This window comes from Myotis lucifugus, unplaced genomic scaffold, assembly GCF_000147115.1.
Source record: "Myotis lucifugus unplaced genomic scaffold, Myoluc2.0 scaffold_328, whole genome shotgun sequence".
In the NCBI taxonomy this organism is placed as follows: domain Eukaryota; kingdom Metazoa; phylum Chordata; class Mammalia; order Chiroptera; family Vespertilionidae; genus Myotis; species Myotis lucifugus.
Window position 1 is genome coordinate 551,559 of NW_005871376.1, and position 20,669 is coordinate 572,227.

The 20,669-nt window shown below is 54.1% G+C and overlaps 1 protein-coding gene across 2 annotated transcripts; it reads right to left on the minus strand.

Annotated features, from left to right (window-relative positions):
- Positions 1-1,780: 1,780 nt before the first annotated feature.
- EGR3 (early growth response 3) lies at positions 1,781-7,424 on the minus strand. Of its 2 annotated transcripts, XM_006100738.3 has the most exons (3): positions 6,809-6,940; positions 6,337-6,389; positions 1,781-5,512 (listed from the first exon to the last, which is right to left on the minus strand). In XM_006100738.3, exons 2-3 carry the CDS (start codon positions 6,374-6,376, stop codon positions 4,503-4,505), a joined length of 1,050 nt encoding a protein of 349 aa, XP_006100800.1. In that variant the 5' UTR covers positions 6,377-6,389; positions 6,809-6,940; the 3' UTR covers positions 1,781-4,502. The 2 variants fall into 2 exon arrangements, with proteins under 2 accessions (XP_006100800.1, XP_006100799.1); XM_006100737.3 differs by lacking the exon at positions 6,337-6,389 and having other exon boundaries at positions 6,809-7,424.
- Positions 7,425-20,669: the final 13,245 nt, after the last annotated feature.

The window sequence follows — 20,669 nt, forward strand, 5'->3', positions numbered from 1 at the left end:
GTTGAGTAATATGCACCAATGGGAAGTGAGTTTATTAATCATGCAGCATAGTATACTGTTGACGAAAGTGCAACTCTGAAGGCCTGGTTTGATTGGAGAAGATGTAGGCGAGGCTGGATGCTAACTGAGAAGACACCCAGTGACACTATCTTCCTTTGATAATATTCATTCAAAAAACACATAGAAATCTGGAAGGAACAATCTAGTTTAACAAAGAAATGGATTATATGTTCAATCAATAGGACTCTTTGGCCATCTTGTATTCTCTTTGTTAAAAAAAAAAGAGGACACCTCCTTGTGGCTGTACATAAAGTTGTAGTTTGAAATTTTGCAGGTTTCATGAGGTGAGAGAAGAGAATTCAAGATGGCAGCCAGTGACCTAGAATTGTGTGGGTGAGAAACTTTAAGATTCCATACTGCATTCTCTTGATTGATCTCGCACTTCAAAAACATTCTTTTCTAAAGCCACAGCCCACCTCCTCCACCCAAGTCGGCCCTCAACTTTTTGGTAACTACAGCCAACCAGAAATACCACCCGCATTTTTTACTGTGATGGGCCTGCATTGGGGCAGCAAGAGCGGTTTCTGAGCGGTGATGCTCTACATTTCTGTCACTGTGTGGCTGACCGGGTTGGGGTCTCAGGCACTGAGACAGCGTCTCCCAGTCGGATGCAGTGCTACATTACATAGCTCAGGATCATACACCACGCCCCTAAACTCTGCTAAGGCAGATAATAGGGAAATGCATGGAAGAGAAGCCCAGGTGGGTGTTTTAGAGGGGAGGCAGGGAGAAGGGGAGAGGGACAGGGCTCACTTGTCCAAAGACTGCTCTACGACAAGCTTCCCAGAGATAAAGGATTCTAAAGCCTACAGGAAATCAGGTGAAGGGATAAGATGGCGATGTGGACACAGGAAGAACATGGGAGGTACATATCTCTACGAGAGAAAGCTTCAGGGCTGGCAAATAACCTCAGTTAAGGACAGGGAAGTTTCTGGGGAAGTAAGCTCAGGGAGGGGAAGCATCACTTTTATGAAGGACAAAGTTGTAAGGTGTGAAGGGTTAATGCTGTATAAACATCCCCCGTGTGTTCTCTAAACCCCAATGTTCTCCCTTCTCTTAAAAGCATCAGAGCCCTGGGTAGTTCATAAAGCGGTTTTTCAGTTAAGACCATCTTTCCCAGCTACAAATAGTGAGGCCTGGAGAATCCTGTCCAAGTGGGGTTGAAGTTACAGAACATTAAACCCAACTTTCTCCAATTATCTGACCACAAAAGAGCTTCCAATCTCTCTGGTTATCTGGCCAACCTTGAAGAACCTCTCTCAAGTCTCTGCTTGTTTTTCAAGCTTCAAAAGTTTTACCAAGAACACCACTCACAAGGGCTGTAGAGATCCTCTGGGGTCCTGCTCTGGTGCTCCCGGTGACCATTAGAGAAACAGTTCATAAATCAGATCATCTCCTCCTTTCTACCCTCAAATACCCATTGAAAACCAGAGAGAAGGGTTCCAGAAGGTTCTAGCCACCGGCCCTGAATCCCAGAAGTTTATCTGTTTCTCTAATATTTCCAGCAGTTTGAAGCTCCCAGAGGGTGGAGAATTCTATTCTCTTGGAACCACAGCGAACACTCAACACTGGAAACACCAGAACCACGCAAAATTCTGACCAACTTCCAATGATGCCAAATCCCACATTTCCACACTGAGAATTTTCGGAGCAAGAATGGCAAAACCAGGCATAAGAACCTACCAAACCAACCACCAGCCAAAAACAAAACAAGACAAAGAACAGGCCAAACCAAAACTTTATGCTATGAAAACAAGGAATAAAATAAGGAGATTTATAGGCCGGCTGATTGTCAGCAAACACAATATATTTACTGTATTAGCATTTGCTCACAGTGCAAATGGTACAACATTACACCATTTCAATATTTCAGTTTTTAAAAATGCTGTTTTCATTAACTATATTATATTGGCATAACAATGTGACAATGGAGCAGATGAAATGTTGGTGAAGAATTTCACCTTTTCACAATATCAAGCATATTTTTTAACCTTAGTATAAGGTACTATAAATCCAAGAAATAAAAACATCCACAAAATATATTACATCTGGTTTGTCTTTTTTCTAAGTACTCAACTTTATACAAAAGTCTTCCAAAAAATATCATTCCCCATAGGTTTTCCTGTTTAAAACCTGATTTTTTTCTCTCAGTTCACATAAGTTAGAGTGCATTTTCTTTTGCTGTTTTTTTTTTAAAACATGCAGACATATAAAAAATCTGGATAGCACAACCTTTTGGCAACAAAGTTATTTTTTTCTCTTAGTTTAGCTTAAATGTCTGAGAACAGTTTTATTAAAACAAAGGAAAACTCAGAGTTATCATGCAGTGACATGCATAAGCCAGGAGGAGCAAGGAAAAAATATTAAAGGATATTTGATTCCTCCTTCTGGCTTTGAAGTGACCAAAATTTTGTTTTTAATAATCATCACATTATAAAAACTATTCAGCAAAATACTGTCTCTGCAAAGAAAGATTTTACCCCTCAGCTGAAAAAATATGAGCCCTCCTGGCAAACTTCATCCTCTCTTCTCTCTCCTTTACAAAAAGTCCAAGTACCTGGAAATCCACAATCCCCCTGCTCTTTGATTCCCCCCTTCACTGGACTCCGTTTAGTATTATTTTTCCTCCACCAAAAAAACAAAGAAAAAACAGTGCTTTCTTTTTCTTTAAAAAAAAAAAAGGTGGGTAATGCATAAAGTGACTTTAAAAACAGACATTCTGTAAACTCCAGACCTTTGTTCCTTCTCTCTGGGCAGCTTACTGACCACAGGAGAAATACTGGGAATAGGGAACAGTACATTCAGTCAGGACTGTGCTGGAAGCTGTGTCAGAGAGCAACCTTCCCTACTACTATACTTCAAAAGAGTCACCCCTGTGTGGAGAAGGGCTGGGGTGGAGGGGTGCCTGAGAAGAGTTGAGGTAGGGCAGGAAGAAGGTGAAATTGGGGTATGAAAAAGATACACCTCATTAATCAACATGGATTAATGCAAAAATCCCCATATCTTTTAAGGAAAATTTGGACAGAGATGTGTATGTGTGTATATGTATACATACATACATAGATTTATATATATACATACATAATACACACATATATAGATATTTCATCAGTTAAAATTTTCATAAAAAATAAATCATTTAAAGATGTATATGCCTACAAATCCTCTTTATTCCAGTGCACTGCACTGGATGGCCAAGTACCTTAGAGATTTTATTTTGCTAGGAATTCGTATTGTGGTGTGTGTTGTATGTATGTGTATGTGTACGTGTGTGTACACACACACACACACACACACACAGACACACCATATACATAGATTTGAAGTCTACCTATTTGGTGGCCAGGGGCAAAAATGAGCCTGCTTTCCCACCACCAATGGGAAGAAGAATATGTGAGTGAGAGAAAACAAAAAGATGGTGAAATGGGGTGGCTGGTTGAGGCCTGCCTTTCTGGTAAAAGATTTTGAAAGAGATGGGAGAAGGCTTGGAGGGGAGAAGGGAGAAGAGGGTGGGGGAAGGGCAGAGGGCAAACTCAGGACCTAGATTTTTAAAAGTGAGGCTGAGGAAATACATTTTTAAAAAAGGCAGGTTCAGTGATAGCTGCTCCTTCTCCCTGCAGATCAAACTGCTCTGAGGCCTAATAGGGAAGTGCTCGGAAAAAGTGGGGTTCTGAGGGGCCAAAGCTTAAGGGGCGGTAGCCACACCGCCGCGGTGGCATCCGAGGCATTTCTGTAAGAAACATTATTTCTGAGCAGATGGAAGACCCGTCTCATCTGGCCGCGTGCAGGCACCCAGCCTGGGACAGTCCCCCCAGAGGCCTGGGGACTCGATGTGGGGAAGAGTTTGGGGTGCACATAGCCCAGTTCAGCTCAAGAGTCTGACACACACACACACACACACACACACACACACACACACACGCTCACGCGAGCACGCACACTCACGCGCAGGCGTGCGTGCGGCAGGCAGCAAGCTCTGCGCTTTGGTGCGCTTCTTACCCTCTCCCCTCTCTCAGGTCTTCGAGGGGGAACCGAGGGAGACGTACGGGACCATTGAGGTGCTTAGGTCAGGCGAGGTTTGGGTGGGCCCCGCCTTCAGTCCCCCGCAAGTCCTTGGTGTGGCCCCCACTCGCCCCCCGCGGCCCCTGGATCAAGACGATCCGAACTGAACGAGGCGGGCTAGACGCCACTCTTTCCCCCTCCACGCCGTGGCTAAAGTGGGTGGGAGACAGCGAGAGGAAGGCGCCTCCTGCCCTGGCCCCCGACTGTTGGCCGGTGTGAAAGGGTGGAAACCGGGGACGTCCAAGAGTGACGAGGAGCCTTATGTCCATGGAGAGGCCCAAGTGCGGCCCCTGCGCCTCCGTGGCGAGCTCTCCCGCTGCTTTCAGGGCAGCAGCAGGGAGACACTGGAGGGGAAATGTGGGAATCTGGGGGCCCGAGCCTCAGGCACAGGTGGTGACCACGGGGGCCAGGGTCACGGGGGGCGCTGAGGACGCAGAAGGCGCCACCCCCTTCTCCGCCTTCTTCTCCTTTTGCTTGAGGTGGATCTTGGCGTGGCGCTTGCGCTCGTCGCTGCGCGCAAACTTGCGCCCGCAGAACTCGCAGGCAAAGGGCTTCTCGCCCGTATGCGTGCGGATGTGAGTGGTGAGGTGGTCGCTGCGGCTGAAGCTCCGCATGCAGATCCGGCACTGGAAGGGCTTGTGGCCCGTGTGGATGCGCAGGTGCCGCGTCAGCTCGTCCGAGCGGCTGAAACGGCGGTCGCAGCCCTCCGCCGGACACGCGTGGGGCCGCTCGTGGAGTGGGGTCTTGCTGGGTCGGTTGGGGTACTTGCGGGGCCGGATGGGCTTGAGTGTGAGCGGCGGCTGGGGCAGGCTGCCGAAGCCTGGGTGGATCTGCTTGTCTTTGAATGCCTTGATGGTCTCCAGGGGGGTGATAGGGGGCGGGTTGACTCGGATGGGGTCCATGCCCTGGAAGGGCTTGTGCTCCGGAATAGAGCCCATGTCGCTGGGGTGGTGGTAGAGATTGTAGTCAGGAATCATGGGGAAGAGATTGCTGTCCAAGGCCGGCTTGGCCGATTGATAATCCTGGGGGGAATAGGCGAGCCCAGGGTTGCCCTGGGGGTCGTGGAAAGACACAGGCTCTGAGTAGAGATCACTGCAGTTAGAATAGGGGGGGAGCGCCGGGTACATGGCCTCCACGTCGCCCTGAGGTGGCTGCACCATGCTGGCCGTGGAGGTCTGCGTGCTGAGTGCCCCTGAGGCCGGGGGCACCCCCAAGATGCCGGCGCTCATGAGGCTAATGATGTTGTCCTGGCACCAGTTAGAAGGGGAGTCGAAGGCGAACTTTCCCAAGTAGGTCACGGTCTTGTTGCCGGGAGCTGGCTGAAAGGAGCCCGAATAAGAGAGTTCCGGGTTGGGCTTCTCGTTGGTCAGGCCGATGTCCATCACATTCTCTGCGGAGAGCGGAGGAGAGAGGGGAGGGGTGAGTGAAGCCCCGCCGGCTCCAGGGCCGGGGCGCCCAGGTCCTGGCCCAGGTGTGGAGAGTGCAGCCGGGTGGAGTGCGCAGCGCGTGGGGTAAGAGGAAAGCTGCGCCCGGCGCAAAGCGGGCGGTGCCGCGCTCCCGGGCGCAACCTGGATACAGCAAAATACTACGGATCGGGCGTGGAGTGGCTGCTGCACACACACCGCACACGCCGCGCACACACTCACGTACCACACACAAGCGCGCGCGAGCGCGCGCGAGCGAGAAGCATTGTTGTTTCGAGGTGGGGCGGGCAGGTAGCTGCAGCTACAGGTAGTTTCGGACCGGGAGCGCGCCGGGCTCTCGCTCGCTAGCGCACACAACTCGGCCTCTTCCCCCAACCTGTCCGCGCCCGGACGCCGCGCCTTTCCGGCCCCGGCGAAGCCCTCCTGGTGCCCTGCGCCCGGGTCGCTGACCCGGAGAGCTCGGACGCTTTGTGCTCCGCGCGTAGAGGGGTGCTGCCCTCAAAGGGAGCGCGCCCGCCGCCTCCCCCCTGGCCCAGTCTCCCCCGGGCCTGAAGAAGCTTTAGGCTCTTGCTGGAGGGAGAAAGCCCAGCCCCAGCTAGCGAGGGTGGAGGGCGGCGGAAAACCGACCGATGTCTCCACGGCGGGAGTGGCCGCTCTTCCCAAGCTCTTCGGCCCAAGGATCGCCCCCCCCCGCCCCCCGGGGCAGCCCCGTCGTGGGTGGACCCTCTCCCCACCGTCCCCACACCCCCAGGGGTTTGCTGAACGCCCCGAAAAGGCAGCGTCGCAGTACCTCTCCCACCGCGGGGACTCCACGCCGCACACGGCTCCATCCCGGGTGGGGGGCTGAGGGAATAAGGGGAGAGAGCGCGGGTGAAAGGGTCGCTCGGCTCCTCCTGGGAAAGGGGACGACGGCACCACGCCTTGCGTGCAGCCCGGCGATCGCGCCCCCTGAGTGGAGAACCCCAGGGCCGCTAGCACCTACCTCCCTCCGGTCGGCGGCTGCCCCCACCCGGGAGAACAGAAGCCTCTACCGTGGCGTAGCCAACCGAGCCTTCCCGATCGGAGAGGGCGGGGGGCGGGGAGTGGGTGGGAAAAGCAACTCGCCCCCTGGAAAATTCCCAGCGCGCCCCCATCTCTCCATCCATCCATCCATCCATCCTTCCTTCCTTCCTTCCTTCCATCCATCGCTAGCTAGCTCGTTCCCCCTCCTCTTCCTCTCCCGTTCCTCCCTCGCTGCTTCGCAGCCTCCCCGCCGCCCTTACCTGTAGCCATCTGATTGTAATGGGCTACGGAATCGCTGCTGCCGGAGAAGAGGTTGAGTGCGCTGGGGATCTCCTCGGGGTACAGATTGTCAGGCAGTTGGTTTAGCAAACTGCTCATGGTCACCGGCAGCTTCTCGGCGAGTTTGCCGGTCATAGCACTCCCGAGCTGCCGCCGCCGCCACCGCCGCCGCCGCCGCCGCTCTCTCCTAACGCAGCTTCCAGGCGAGCGGCATCCGAGAGGCGATCCGTGGTGCAGGGGAAAAGCATGCGAGAGGGAAAGTTCGGGGGGAGGAGAGAGGGAAAAGGGGAAGGGGTGGGCCAGAGGAGGGGATCTTCTCTTTTTGGGGGGTGGGTGGGAGAGAGGGCAAAGGGGGGTAATCTTCTTGGTTGCCTGGCGGGTGCCCTATGAGGCTGGGTCGCGTGGGGGGGCGTGTGCGGGGGGGTGGGTTGGGGTCCTGGGTGGGGTGGGGTCTCGGTGGAGGGGGTCGGACGCGGCTTCAGTATGGATCTTACAAACAGACGCGCGCCGGGGCCCCCCCTCCCCCCGATCCACCACTGCCACCGCCGCCACCGCCGCCACTGCCGCTGCCTCTGCCGCTGCTGCTGCCGCTGCTGCTACCACCACCACCAGCCCCGCCGCTTCCTAGCAAGCTCACTGCTGCCCAAAAGCTCCCAGCCAGGGAACTCCACCAGCCTATTTATCTGAGCCCCGGGAAAGCTCCGTGACGTAGCTGCCCATATATGGACAGACAAAGCCCAGCCGAAGGGGCGCGACGTCACAATGGAAGCTCCTCACAATGGAACATTAGAAAGCAGAAGCGGCGGCCGCCAAGCGTGCGGCGTCCGCACCGCTCGCGGATCTTGAAAAAGAGACAGAAAAGAGCGAGAGTGGAGGTAAGACATGACAGTTCGAGAAGAGTAGAGGACGGGTTGCATCTAGCTGAACGCAGAGAGTAAAGCGGGGTAGGGCGCATTCGAAAAAGCCATACCTGCCGGTATGTTCATTTTGGGTCGCCACGGAGTGAACCCTCTGGGACAGCGGGGTGGGGTGGGGGCGCGGCCGCGAGTGTGTGTGTGTGGGGGGGGGGGCGGCGGGAGGAGGTTTGCTCCAACACCCGTAGCAGGAAGAATGAGAATTGAAAACCCCGGGCAACGTCCCTTTGCAGCCTGGGAACTTGTGGGGAACCCGGAAGGCGTGCACTCCGACACCGCTCCAGCCGTCTCTGCTCTGCTGCTCTTCTCGGGCCCAGGACCTTGCCTGAGACCGGGAGAAAGGAAGCGCGTCCCTCCGCGGAGAAGGATTCCAGCGAGTCAGAGACACCTGGTCCCACATCCCGAGAACTTTTGTACCTCCATCTCTCTGATTCACCGCCCACACCCCTGCCTCTCCCTGTGCCCCCTGCGCTGACTCCTGGTTGAGCGCCCTGGCGGGGAGAGTCGTAGCTGCAAAGAGGCTGCGCGGGAGGCGAGAACCCCACACATTTGGGGTCGAGGATGTGTGGTTTTGTTGTTGAAGAAGAAAAAATGAAGTTGAGCGGATAGGAAACACGTGCACCAAATCCTCGACTAATTCACTAACGGTTCCTAAGCACCCCTTTGGCCAGGGAATGGCAGGAGGGCCTAGCAGGCTTGGGCGCAGCCGCTGTCTATTGCTGCCTGGGAAGGGCCCGCCACGGAGTCGCAGCAGGGCCTTGCCGAGCTCACAGTCTGACACTCTGCTGGCCTCCCGGCGGCCTCCCCTCGTCTCTACCCTAACCATCGCCCTCTACAGGGCTGTCCCTGACGCCCTGCAGTCAAAGGCCGCCTGTCTGCCAACCCGAGAGCTGTCACCTCCCGTAGCAGCAGATCCCGGGGGCGGCTGATATGTTCCCCGAGGCCTGCTCCTGGAGCGCGCGCGGCCAGGCCCGGGGAAAGGGGAGGAGAGGAAGGGAGCGTGGGGGAGCGACCCCGAATCACACTGGCTTGGCGTGGGAGGATTCCCTCCTCAGTGGCCGCGTGGGTGCGGTGAATCCCGTGTCCCCCGCTGGGGAGTCGGGTTGGGGGAGACGTGCATTTCTCAGGGGGAGTAGGAGTGTTGACAAGGAGGCAGAGAGGATCCCCGAGCCTCACTCCGTGGGAGGGCCACGCGGGCCGGGGAACGCGTGGGAGGAACTCCCGAGCTGCACATAGCGGTGGGGGTGGATGACAACCTCGCTTTCCTCCCCTCCATTTCACTCCGCGGAGAACTGGGAGTGGGAGGGGCCAGTCTCCCCCGGATCTTCTCCAGTTCTTAGGAAAGGAGGGATTCCCGCTGCCCGTGAACCCCTTCTCCCCCGCCCCTGCCGCCAAGCTCGCCAGGCTCCCCAACCTAAACCGGGGAAGCACTGTGCCCCCGGGCTCTCCTCCGCCCGCGCGGCGCGGGGAGCGAGAGCTCTGCAGCGGTCCGGGCTCCGGCCGGAATCAGGGCGTGCAGCGCCTGCCGCCCCCGGCTCCCTCCCAGGGGGGCGGGCGGCGGGCCCGGGGACGTGGGCGGCAGTGAGAGCTGGGCTGGGCGCAGGAGGGGCTCTGGCGGCTGCAGGGAGGGTCGCCGGGCGGCGGGCCAAGCCGGGAAGAGCCATACAAGGAGCGGATCCGGTGACGCGTCGGCCGCGCCCCTTCTCCTTGATTTGGCTGCAGATTCCGGTCCCCGGATTTGCATATTTTGGCATCCAGTGGAAAAGGAAAGATGAGCGGAACCCGCAGCCTTTAAAGGAACCACACAGGCTGTAGCGTCACCTAGGGAGGCGGTCTGGGGGCATGAAATATTAGCCAGCGGCTCCGGCCAGTGGGCCACGGACCTGGCAGAAGGGGCGAAGCGGGGAGTGGCGTTGAGCAGAGAGCTTCGGCCGCTCCAGCCCCAGACCTGGTCCCTCTGCGGCGCCTCCTGCTGCGCGTGACCCAGGGGTGGCGGGGGTTCTCCGCGGGTTCCTGCGGGCCAGGCCCGGAGGCTCCAAGAGGTCCGCGGCCTTGGGCGAACTGCAGGCCCCCCTATTGACTGCAGTGCCCAAGTTTCCCCGCGAGAGGCACAGCTCAGCCTGCGGGGGTGGCGGGAGGGAATTAAGAGACCTCCAGGCTTTTCAGCTCAACTTCGGAGGACTCTACCGTGATGCACCTCCTCCCCACCTGTTGAAACCTCTCCTCAGGGGAGGAGAGTGAGAAGCTAGAACCCCCAGTTTTGTTCAATTGAGACCCGCATTAGGAAAGGCAATGGGAACGTTTGGGATCCTTGAGAGCTTCCAGGACACCCCCCGCCCCCCAAACGGTGGAGGAGTGTAGCCTCTCCAGAGGCGGCCCAGAGACTTTTAGGCTAGCTGGACTTGTTACGCGCAAGGTGAAGAGCGAGTAGGACTTGCTGGGTTCCCCCGGGGCCTGTTTACATGTTGGTGAGATTGGATAGTTTTTTTGGGGGGACACAAATGTCTTCTCCCTCCTTCCTACTAGTTCTTGACATGAAATGGGAGTCTTCAATTAAATTAAATAAGTATTCATTAAAATTTTAGTGTGATCTTGGACAAATTTCTTTCTTAGCCTCAGTTTCCTTGTCTGTAAATTGGGATAATAGTATTTTAGAAAAAATTAACTTAGATAATCCTCAGAGTACTTAGGCTAGTCCCTTAGCAAGCACTCACTAAATGACAATTATTACTGTTCAATTGTATTCTCCCACACTCTACCATGTGACAGAAAAGCCTTTTCCTCATGTGTGTCTTAGGAGTAAGTGATATAGGGAGTAAAAAGTGCCAGGTATGGAACTCCATCCCATATCAGTGTGATCATATACCAGAACTATTAATATTTATTATTTAGGGGGGAAAGGGAAGTTCTATTTGAATGCCAGGTACCTGCTGGGCACTGCACCAAAGCAGAGATGCTTAAGGAATGGTCTTCTGTAGGAGCCCAGGCAGACTGGACCCTCAGGAGCTGGCGGTGAAATCAGGCAGGGTACAAAGAAGTCGCTCAGTTGCTCTAAAGAGAGCATCTGGAGCACCCTTCTAGACATTTTTGGAGGGTGCTGTGGCTCTCAGGGTGGGGTGGGGGATTCAGGTGCCCTTCCCTCCCTCCTCTGCCGTGGAAGGAGCCATGCTGGGAAAGCCTGCCTCTGCAAGTATAGGCCCTCACTGCCTGGCTCCTGTTCAGGCTGCAGCCCACACAGGTGTCCTCTGTCACCCCGATGATGGTGGCAGACGGAGACCAGGGTTCTGTGGCAGAAGGGGAAGGCCCTGGGTATGGAGTGGGGTATTTGGAGTGGCTGTTTGTAGACTAATAGCATTTTCCCTTCTGGTTGCCAAGCCTTGAATGCAGCATAGAAAAAAGTTTCTCTCCTTCCTGCCCTCCTTCTTTTCTCTCTCCCTCCTGAACAGGGGCTGGGGTTGATTGTCTGGTTTATTGGCGGGCCCAGGTGAGATTGCCAAGGGCTTAATTACCTGAACTCCAAGCCCTGGACTTGTTGGGGAGCGAGTAGGCACTAGTTCAGGGCATCCTCACCCTGGGGATGGTGAAAGGCAGGCCAGACCCCTCTGCAGCCGGGCCAAGGCCGCCCAGCCTCTGGCTGCTCTCTGGAATCTGGCTCGCCTTACCAGGTGCACTTATGGGCACCATGGTTGCTTGTGGGGGCAGTGGGTGTGTTTGTCTTGGTGAAAGGATAAAGGAAGGGGGAGATGTGGCCCTAGACATCAACCACAGAAAAAGGCCAGATTGTTGCTGTCTTGCTTCTAGTTCGGTAGTCACCTCTGCCCTCTGAACTTTAGCTCTCCTTTTTGCTAAAGATGTCCAGGCTTTCTCTACTGTTTTTAAAAGAAAGAAACCCCCAATTAACTTAGGGGTATTAGTGATTTAATGCATTGCCCTTCTCCGAGGGTATTTGCATTTCAAAAGAAAATGCTTAGAGAGGGTAATACACAGCCCAATGGATTTAAGCCCAATGGTTAGCAGGATGCCTAGAAAATTGTAGGTGCTCATAAATGCTGGTGGAATGAGGCCTGATTGTGGGATATCAGGCCCAGTGACAAAGAGTGGGAGATCTGGGCACAGAGAGTGTCTGGGGTTCCTCAAATCGCACCAGGTACCTATGTACAGGGCCCACCCTGGTGGGATTACTCCTGAGTGACAGTTCTCTCAAGGGTCCTCAGTTGCTTTCCATTTGGGGGTGCCACACGGGAGATGGGTAGGTCACTGGTGGACTCTCCCTGGCCAGCCTTCCCTGCTGCTCTAGAAGGCACTACCATTTTTTTGGTAAGGACAATCAGCTCTGAAGCTAGGTAGGTTTTGCCTGAAAGCTTGCAGAAGGGACATATTGTTGACAGCCACAAGGATTTGGAGGGTGAGGCTCCAGGCTCAGAGCTGGAGCTGAGCCTCTTTTGGGGACTGCTGGAGGTTTCAGGCTTGCAGAGCTTCTGTACCCACAGAAGACGGGGTGATGGGGGCCCTGGGGACATACTTCGTTTTCTTCATTCTTTACAAAAACAATACCATGAGGAAGCTTTTAGGACTGCCCCTTCAACATTTAATTTTTTTTTTATTGCTTTCAGAGAGGAAGGGAGAAAGAGAGAGAGATAGAAACATCAATGATGAGAGAGAATCATTGATTGACTGCCTCCTGCAGGCCCCCTCCTGGGCCTCTGGGACCCTGATTGGAATTGAACTGTGACCTCCTGGTTCGTAGGTTGGTGCTCAACCACAGAGTCACATTGGCGGGGCAAGCAACATTTTTTTTTTTAAATAAAGAATATAAGGCATTGGAAAGAGTCTGAATAGTTAGTTGGAAGATACCTAGCCAGCAAGTGGCTGAACTGACATTTGAACTTAGAGCCTTATGACTCCAAAGTTACTACTTTTTTTTTTTTAAATTTCAGAGAGGAAGGGAGAGAGAGATAGAAACATCAATGATGAGAGAGAATCACTGATTGGCTGCCTCCTGCACACTCCACAATGGGGATCAAGCCTGCAACCTGGGCACATGCCCTGACTGGGAATTGAACCGTGACCTCCTGGTTCATAGGTTGATGCTCAACCACTGAGCCACACTGGCCAGGCCAAAGCTACTACTCTTAATTGTGCTCTTTGTCCCCATTATGGCTGTCAGAAAGAAACGAGATGGCAGATGTGGGTAAGAGGAGAGCTGGGTATAGAACTGGTGAAGGCAATGAGGAGAAGAAAGGCTAGCTGCAGCGTTGCCTCCCTTTACCCCTGGGACCCAGCATGGGGTAGAGGAGGGGCCCCCATCCAGGACAGTAAGGGGTTATAGCACTCAGGGAGGTCAAGAGGACCAACGTTCCCTGGGCTCCCAGTAGGTGGAATGGCAACTACACCACTCTGAGCTCCGGTACCACTGCTGTCTCAGAGGTCATAGGATCCTCTCCCAGCCAATCATATATGCCCATTTTAAACACCTGTTTGTGCCTAAGCTCAAACTAACTCATTATAATCATGTTAAATTGGGGTGTTTTTGATCACACTTCAAGCGGTTGAGCATTGACTAAACTCTCCTCAAGATTTTGGGAGAGTCTGGTGACTAAAGGAGGAAGTCCTGCTGCAAAATACTTTTGCTGGTCCTGGAGAGCCCTCCTCCAAGGCAGTGAGGAACTGCAAGGGGTCAGGGATGAGGATTGTCAAGAGGATGAGAGTTCAGGGCTAGGCTGGGCTGGGGCAGGAAGGGAAGAAGGAACTTAAAATAGAAGGGGAGACTTGGGAACATTAGGGAAAGTACAAGCCCTGATCCAGGAATCAGGGGTTTTGGGTTATGCCACAAATGATCTATGTGACTCGGGGCTTTGTGCTCTCGTTCCTGGGCTTCTGGTAGGGGCTGCACTGGATAACCTATCTCTACATTCCTCCCAGCTCTGTTAAGGCACACGTTTCGGATTCTATTGCAGGGAGGGTGGGGAGGAGCACTGAGATATTCCTGATAAGTTTGGGGTCTTGAAAGGATTGGGCTGGGATCTTCAGGGGGAGAAGGGATGGGTCAGGGGATGAGAGCTTGTAATGGGAACTTTTCAGGGGTTCTCACAGGGTAAGTGGAGTCATGTGCTCAGATGGCCTGTCATGCCCCTGGGGGCCGCCGTGGGACAGCCCCCCTACTCAGCTGGGAAAGGATGGTGTCTCTGCAGAAAGGACTCTTGGGGGATGGGGCTTTTTGGAAAGAGGAACTTTGTCATCTGAAATGAACCAGAAAAGGTGTGAATGTGGGGGGCCAAGGAGGAGGCAGTCAGGGGAGCACAGAGGGAGTGAGAGATCGAAAAAGAGGGAGAGAGATGTGAGAAAAGCTTTCAGAGCAGGGTCTTCCCATTGCTCCCCCCACAGCCAGCCTCTTGCTGGGGGCAGGATTCACCCACGGGCCAGAGGCTGGATCCAATGGCAGGTTCCTCTCCCCCTTGTCCTGTAAGGAAAGCCTTTGGGAAACCAGAGACAGCTGTGGTCTTTAGATCCTTGTCTCTTAGGCCCCAGCCTCAAACTAGCAGGCCCTTTGCCTCCTTCCTCAGGGTGAGGAGTTGGAGGCAGCCTTTTGGGTTCTTAGTAGTTCTATGCAGTCACAAACCTCTCTCGGGAAAAGCAGTTAGTGCCTCTCTTGGGCCCAGAATTGGAGCTCCTCAGTTGTATTAACTACCTCTCACTAGATAGCGTAGGCATGGCTTCCCTACCTTTGCCATGCCTTAGCTCTCCTAGAAAATGGACTGCTTTTCACAGCCACTGGGGTAAAGACTGCTGCTGCTCCTGGCCCCATCCCATCCCCCTGAGGGCTGCGGGCACAATGCAGTGACGTCTGCCCATCAGCATGAGCTTCCCTGCCAGGGCTCAGGGCAGGTGGGCAAAGGAGAAGGGGCACGATCTCCCCCTCTCCATATTGCAGAATTATTTGGCCCAAGATCACCCTGAAAGTTACTGGAAGACGGAAGATGGTATCAAGCTCCCCTAGGGCAGGGATTGAGTCTTATTCCTCTTTGTCTCTCGTGCCCAGTGTTTGCTCCATCAGACTCTGTTGACCCAGTTCCAGTGTCCATGATGGTAATTCTGAAACTTGGTCTATTTGAGCAGCAGTTGGATCCACTTGGCCCTTCCCATGAGGTCCTTTCTTTTCTATCGCCCCAGCACGGACTCCTCCCCACACACAGAGGATGGGCATCCATTGTTCACCCAAGTTTCATTTTGTGTGTGTGTGTGGGGGGGGCGTGGGGGGTGGAGGGGTGGGTGCTCCTAGGTCTGGGACTTACCCCTCTCTTTCAATGAGACAAACATGTGGGAAGCACTTCCTGTGCACTCTGTGGAGGGAACAGACTTGAGCCTGGGGTCCTGCTGTCGGCCAGGAGCAGGCAGTTTAAAGGGAAGTGGGAAGTGAGACTCTGGTGGAAGTGATCGTACACAGGACAATGTCTCAATGGAGGTGCAAGCAGGGCGCTCAGAGGAGGAAGGACCACCACCCGCTGGCAGAAGGGACTTGTTCAGGGAGAGGGGGAGTCCTGACTGGGGGGAGGGAGGCTTGATGAAGGCTTTGAGGTGGGACTAAGACCCATAAGTGAGGAGTGGAGCAGAGAGGAGGTGGAGAAGGGGAGGGGAGGGGAGAGGAGGGCAGGGGGTATTCTGTGCTAGGAAAGGTGATCCCCCCATTTTCATGTTAACTTTATTTTTTTTCCACCTCTAAAACTAGAACCCACTAGCATTGTCCTTCCCAGACTTCTCTCTTAGTGCCTGGCCCAGGCCTGACTGATTTGCTGTGTGACAAGTGAGAAATCCTCCAGGGGAAGAAGGGAGGCAGCACTGGGCCTGGGTGTGCTGGATCCCACAGGCTTCTGGGCACCTAGGTCCTAGGAGAATGCGAGTTCCAGGAGGGCAGGGGCTGGGTCTGTGCTCTCCTCTGCTCTATCCCCAGCTCCAGCGCGCTATGGCTGCTCCATAAATATTTGTTGAAGTATGACTGTGCCAGACACTCTACCAGGCCCCATTCCTGTTGCAATTAGCAGGAACAGGAAAGGGGGTTACTCCCGGTGTGAAATCCAGGAGAAGAATGGAGCTGGAGGCCTCCAAGGCAACATGGATTCCAGGGTGGGGGTGGAGCAGGATTAATCAGACATAAACTCAAGTGGTAATAGCCCCGTTAATTGAGTGGTAATGATCCTTGGCATTTTTCATCTTCAAAGCTGGGAATAAACTGTAATTAATACTCCCGCCACCCGGGGGCAGGGTGGGGGGTGGTGTGGAGAATCTTGAGCTACTGCTACTCAGTCCGGGGAAACCGAGGCACTGGCGGAGAAAGTGGGGCCAGGGGGGTGGATGCAAAGCCCAGCAGAGCCTGGGATCATCAGCGGGTGCTGAGCACACCAGAGCTGGCCCACTCCCTCCCAGCCCCAGGCCGCGGGGGAACTGAGGCTGTGAGTGGGGAGGAGACGCACAGGGCGGAGCAAGAAGTCTCAGCACCGGCCTGGCCCGGGATAGCAGTGGGCGCGGCGGGGGGTTGCCATCCCAGCCCAGCGGAGCAGCGTTTTGCAGGCCTCCCAGAGGGGGCTGGAGGGGCGCGGAGCAGGGAAGGGGGCCGGTGGCGCTGCGCGCCCAGTGGCAGCAGGATCCAGGCACAGTCAGCGTGAGTCACTGGCGGCTTGCCTCATCGCAGTCTGGCTGCCCCAGCCCGGAGGGAGTTCTTCATTAGGGTGATTACCCTGTCGTCATTAAAAGCCAGTAAATATTACCCAGGCACCGAGGGCGCAAAGCCGCCTCTGAACTGCAGCTGGGTTCACAGGCCCTGGGCCACCAGGTCCAATCCAGTGTGGGGGTGCCAGTGCTCAGAACCCCCTCCCGCCACCGCGCCACACACTCCAGGACCCTTTTCTCTTGGACTGCGATGTCCCGAGGACGTTCATCCTGCAGTTCAGTCACCTCTAACTCAGAAAAGCCTTTCTTCTTTTTCTTTTTTAAAATCCTCACCCGAGGATATTTTCCCATTGATTTTTAGGGAGAGTAGAAGAGAGAGGGAAAGACAGAGAGAAATATCAATGTGAGAGAAACACATAGATTGGTTGCCTCCTGCATGCGCCCTGACCAGGGCCCCTGCGGGGGGAGCCTGCAACCCAGGTACATGCCCTTGATTGGAATCATACCGGGACCTTTCCATCCACTGAGCCAAACAGGCCAGGGCAGAAAAGCCTTTCTTCTGATAGCCCAGGTGACAGACCAACACCGCTCCTAAATTGCCTTAATCTTGCTGACCTTTTACATTCATTGTGCAATGCTTTGATAAATATCTGCCTGCCACCCTCCTGCCCCGAACCTTCCAGAAGGTCTGGAAGCGCTTCTGATTTTGTGTTGTATTCCCACTGTACCCTCTCAGCCCCCCACCCAGCACCGGGTGTCTGGTGTGTTGAGGCCTCAGGATTTTGGGATTAACAAGTCCCCATGAGGCAATAGAACTGCGTGATGACCATCCCTCCTCCCTATTGTTTCCAACAGTTGACAATCATCTATTGTGCACCTGCTGTGTGTCAGGCATTGGGAACACAGCTGCGAGGAAACAGCCCAAGTTCTTGCTGTGGAGAGACAAGGTCTGATGAGTGACATAAGGAGAAATAAGTCAGTATAAGGTGAGAGAGTGATGGGAGTGCATGTTGAGATTTTGGAGCTAGCATGAGTACCATTGACCTTCAAGTCCTGAACAGAAATATGTGGGTCTGTGCTGTAGCCCAGCCAACTTATTGGATGATCTTTAAATTTGTTTATGTAAATAAGATCTTTGTTTAAAAAATTATATCAAAGTCCACTAAGGAAAGTCTCTGAAGCCAAAGTTGCCTGCGACTTGTCCCTTTAGTCCTGGCGTCAGCCCCTCTTCCCCATTGGCTCTCCCGCCTGCCAGCAGGTGGCCTGAAAGTTCTGACAGCCCCTGGGGGTGCAGTCCTTCACCCAGGCCTCCAGGGAAGGGAGGGTGGAGGACCCAGGGTGACTGTGGCTGTGGGTACCCCAGCCCCAATCTCAGAGCCGCACTCCCCTCTTGCCCAAACACTTTCCCGGATCGCTGGGAGAGCTTCTTTTAGACCCCAAATGAAAGAAAAAGTCGCTGCAATGGAAACTAACCCTCCTCTCTTGCCCCACTTCCCTCCCGCGGTCACACTTCCGCCTGCAGACACAGGGTATTTTGGGTTCGAAAACAAAGCGTCAGATCTATTTGAGCAACTTTTTTTCCATCGGAGTAGAAACCCTGGGCCTGTGGCCACCCTGGGCTCCGCCACTTCCCCAGGGAACTGACGCGTTTCCCCTTCTCCACTGAGGACTGATTTAGCAATTCAGAAGCCACTTTTAGCTTCTTCTTTCCCTGGCCTGGCAGCCAGGGAGGGCCCAGAGGTCAGGTTGCTGGTTGTGTCTGGGTGCCTTCCTTGTGGACTTCAGGGGAAGGCCTGGGTCCCATCCTCTGCAGAACCTTCCCTTACCCACCCACCCCACCCTTGTGTACACACAAATCCTCCACAACTGCCCCACCCCAGCCACTTGCTATATCAGAAGACTGAAAAGTGAGAGCTGGAGTTAGGCCTTATCTGGTCCTCAGTTCAATCCAAAGGGTGGTGTGTCTGTGTCAATGTGGGCTGGAATGTATGTAGGTTGTGAATGAAGTGGACGTGCATATATGGAGACTGCATGTGCGTGCAAATCCTACAGTGGCGACAGCCCAGGCTGAACAATGCACGTACACACAGCTTGCATGGATGTCTAGAAAGAGCTTGGCAGAGTCGAAACCTCGGAGTGTCTAGCGGGTGCATACACCATGTGATTTTGTGTGGGCTGGTGTATTTACAGTGTGTGTGTGTGTGTGTGTGTGTGTGTGTGTGTATGTGTTCAGGATGCGTATAGTAGAGGTGTGTCTAGGCGTGCGCGCACGTTTGTATATGTGTGGATGAGCATGCCTGTTTCCTGGGCTGTGGGGGAGGATGGCAAGCTCTGGACAGTGGTGACCAGTGTCCTCGCGGGGGCAGATGCAGGTGGCATCTGTGGATCAGGGTTTGGGGGCAGGTTAGTGAACTAAAGTGTGAGCATGTCCGATGGGAGCACTGGCTGGGGGCCAGCAGTTCTCTCTTCATGGGTGTCTTTCCTGCAGGAGCTCACCACCTGTCAGGCCTCTCTCCTCGAGCCCCTTTCCCCATCCCTCTGGCTGGAATGCCTCCCCCTCCTACTTGTTAGCCTGTCTTCCCACTGCCTCTTCTAGTGCTGGACTCCGACAGGCCTCACAGTCACACGATCCTGACAGTCTTTGTGTCTGTCCATCTGCATCAGGAAGAGCTTCTGAAGGGCTGGGACCTTCTCTTCCAGTCCCTTCAGCTCTTATGCAGCCAAGTTCCCACCAATGCTAAAGAATGGCTGACTGCGTGCTGGTGTAGCAGCCACAGCACACATATAAGGGATCTGTTGCTTTGTGATAATGTGCAGGTATATGTCCAATTGTGTGTGTGTGTGAATGTGTGAGTGTATGTGTGTGAGTGAATGTGTGAGCGTATGTGGGTGAGAATGAGTGAATGTGTGAGTGTGTGTGTGTGAGAGTGAGTTAATGTGTGAGTGTGTGAGTGTGAGAGTGAATTATGAGTGTACGCGTGTGTGTGAGTGAGTGAATGTGTGAGTGTGTGAGTGTGTGAGAGTGAGTGAATGTGTGAGTGAATGTGTGAGTGTGTGTGAGAATGAGTGAATGTGTGAGTGTGTGTGTGTGTGAGTGAATGTGTGTGAGAGTGAATGTATGAGTGTGTGCGTGTGCGTGTGAGTGAATGTGTGAGTGTGTGAGAGTGAGTGAATGTGTGAGTGTGTGAGAGTGAGTGAATGTGTGAGTATGAGTGTGAGTGTGAATGTATGAGTGTACGCGTGTGTGTGAGTGAGTGAATGTGTGAGTGTATATGTGTGTGTAAGAGTGAATGTGTGTGTGTGAGTGTGTGAGAGTGAGTGAATGTGAGTGTGAGTGTGGGAGGTGGAGGGTGTCTGGACTCCTTTGAGGCACTTCCCATGCTTGCCCTCCTGCTCAGGCCCTGAGGGAAGCCCACTTAGCGCACTGTCTGCTTTCTTCATGAGAATGAAAATGAAAGTTGGAACTCAGGGCCCTGCTGCGTTTCTGACAGGCTCAGCCTCTTTCCTTTGAACCCTCTGCTTCCTGCCCAGCTGACTTATGTCGGAGGCAGTGGGGTGGATTCCAGCTCATAAGGACAAAGCGGGGTGCTTCTGTGTCCTGCTCCTCCTCCACCCTCTCCAGCAGGGTCCCTGGTGGGGATTCCTGAGGCTGGGATCTGGGGAGGATGAGCTCTGTCTCTGGCTGCTGCTTGTGGGAAGGGGCTCCTCTGAAATCCCAGGCTCTCCAGCTGCCACATCTACAAACTCCTCTTTAACCTGGGCCTCCTGGTCAGGTTTTCTGGCTCTTGCTCTGTCCTGCTGGCTTCTCATCACCTCGCAGCCAAAGGGACAGTGGTAGTGGCTTTCTCTCCCATTCCCCCAAATAACCACACAGACTGCAGCACATGCAGAGAACACCCATCCCAAACTATTTTATCACTGAGGAAATGGGGGGCCCAGAGAGGGCCGCTGACTTGCTCAGGCTCACACAGCAGTGAATGAAAGCACGGGTACTAAATAGGTCTCCAGCGGTTCTCTCAGCTACATCAGACCAGACAGCCATGTCCTTCTTTTCTGTTTCCTTCTCTTTCTGACTCTTTCTCTTCCTTTCTTTTTATATTAAAGTATGTCCTTTTCCCTTTGAAATGCCCTCTCTGTGTTAAGCAGGACAGCTTGCGTGTGGCGGCAGCAAGGTGGCCTTCAGAGCCGAGACCGCTGTCCTGGCACAGTTTGGCAGTCCTTTCAAAAGGCTCTTCTCCTTCCTGGGCTCCTCATCCCCCAGGCA

Bases quoted from the DNA above. Each gene is read 5' to 3' on its own strand.
- EGR3 (XM_006100737.3), bottom strand. From the start codon at position 6,962: ATGACCGGCAAACTCGCCGAGAAGCTGCCGGTGACCATGAGCAGTTTG. The intron at 5,513-6,808 runs GTAAGGGCGGCG...CGCTCTCCGCAG, and splicing joins TTACAATCAGATGGCTACAG to AGAATGTGATGGACATCGGC.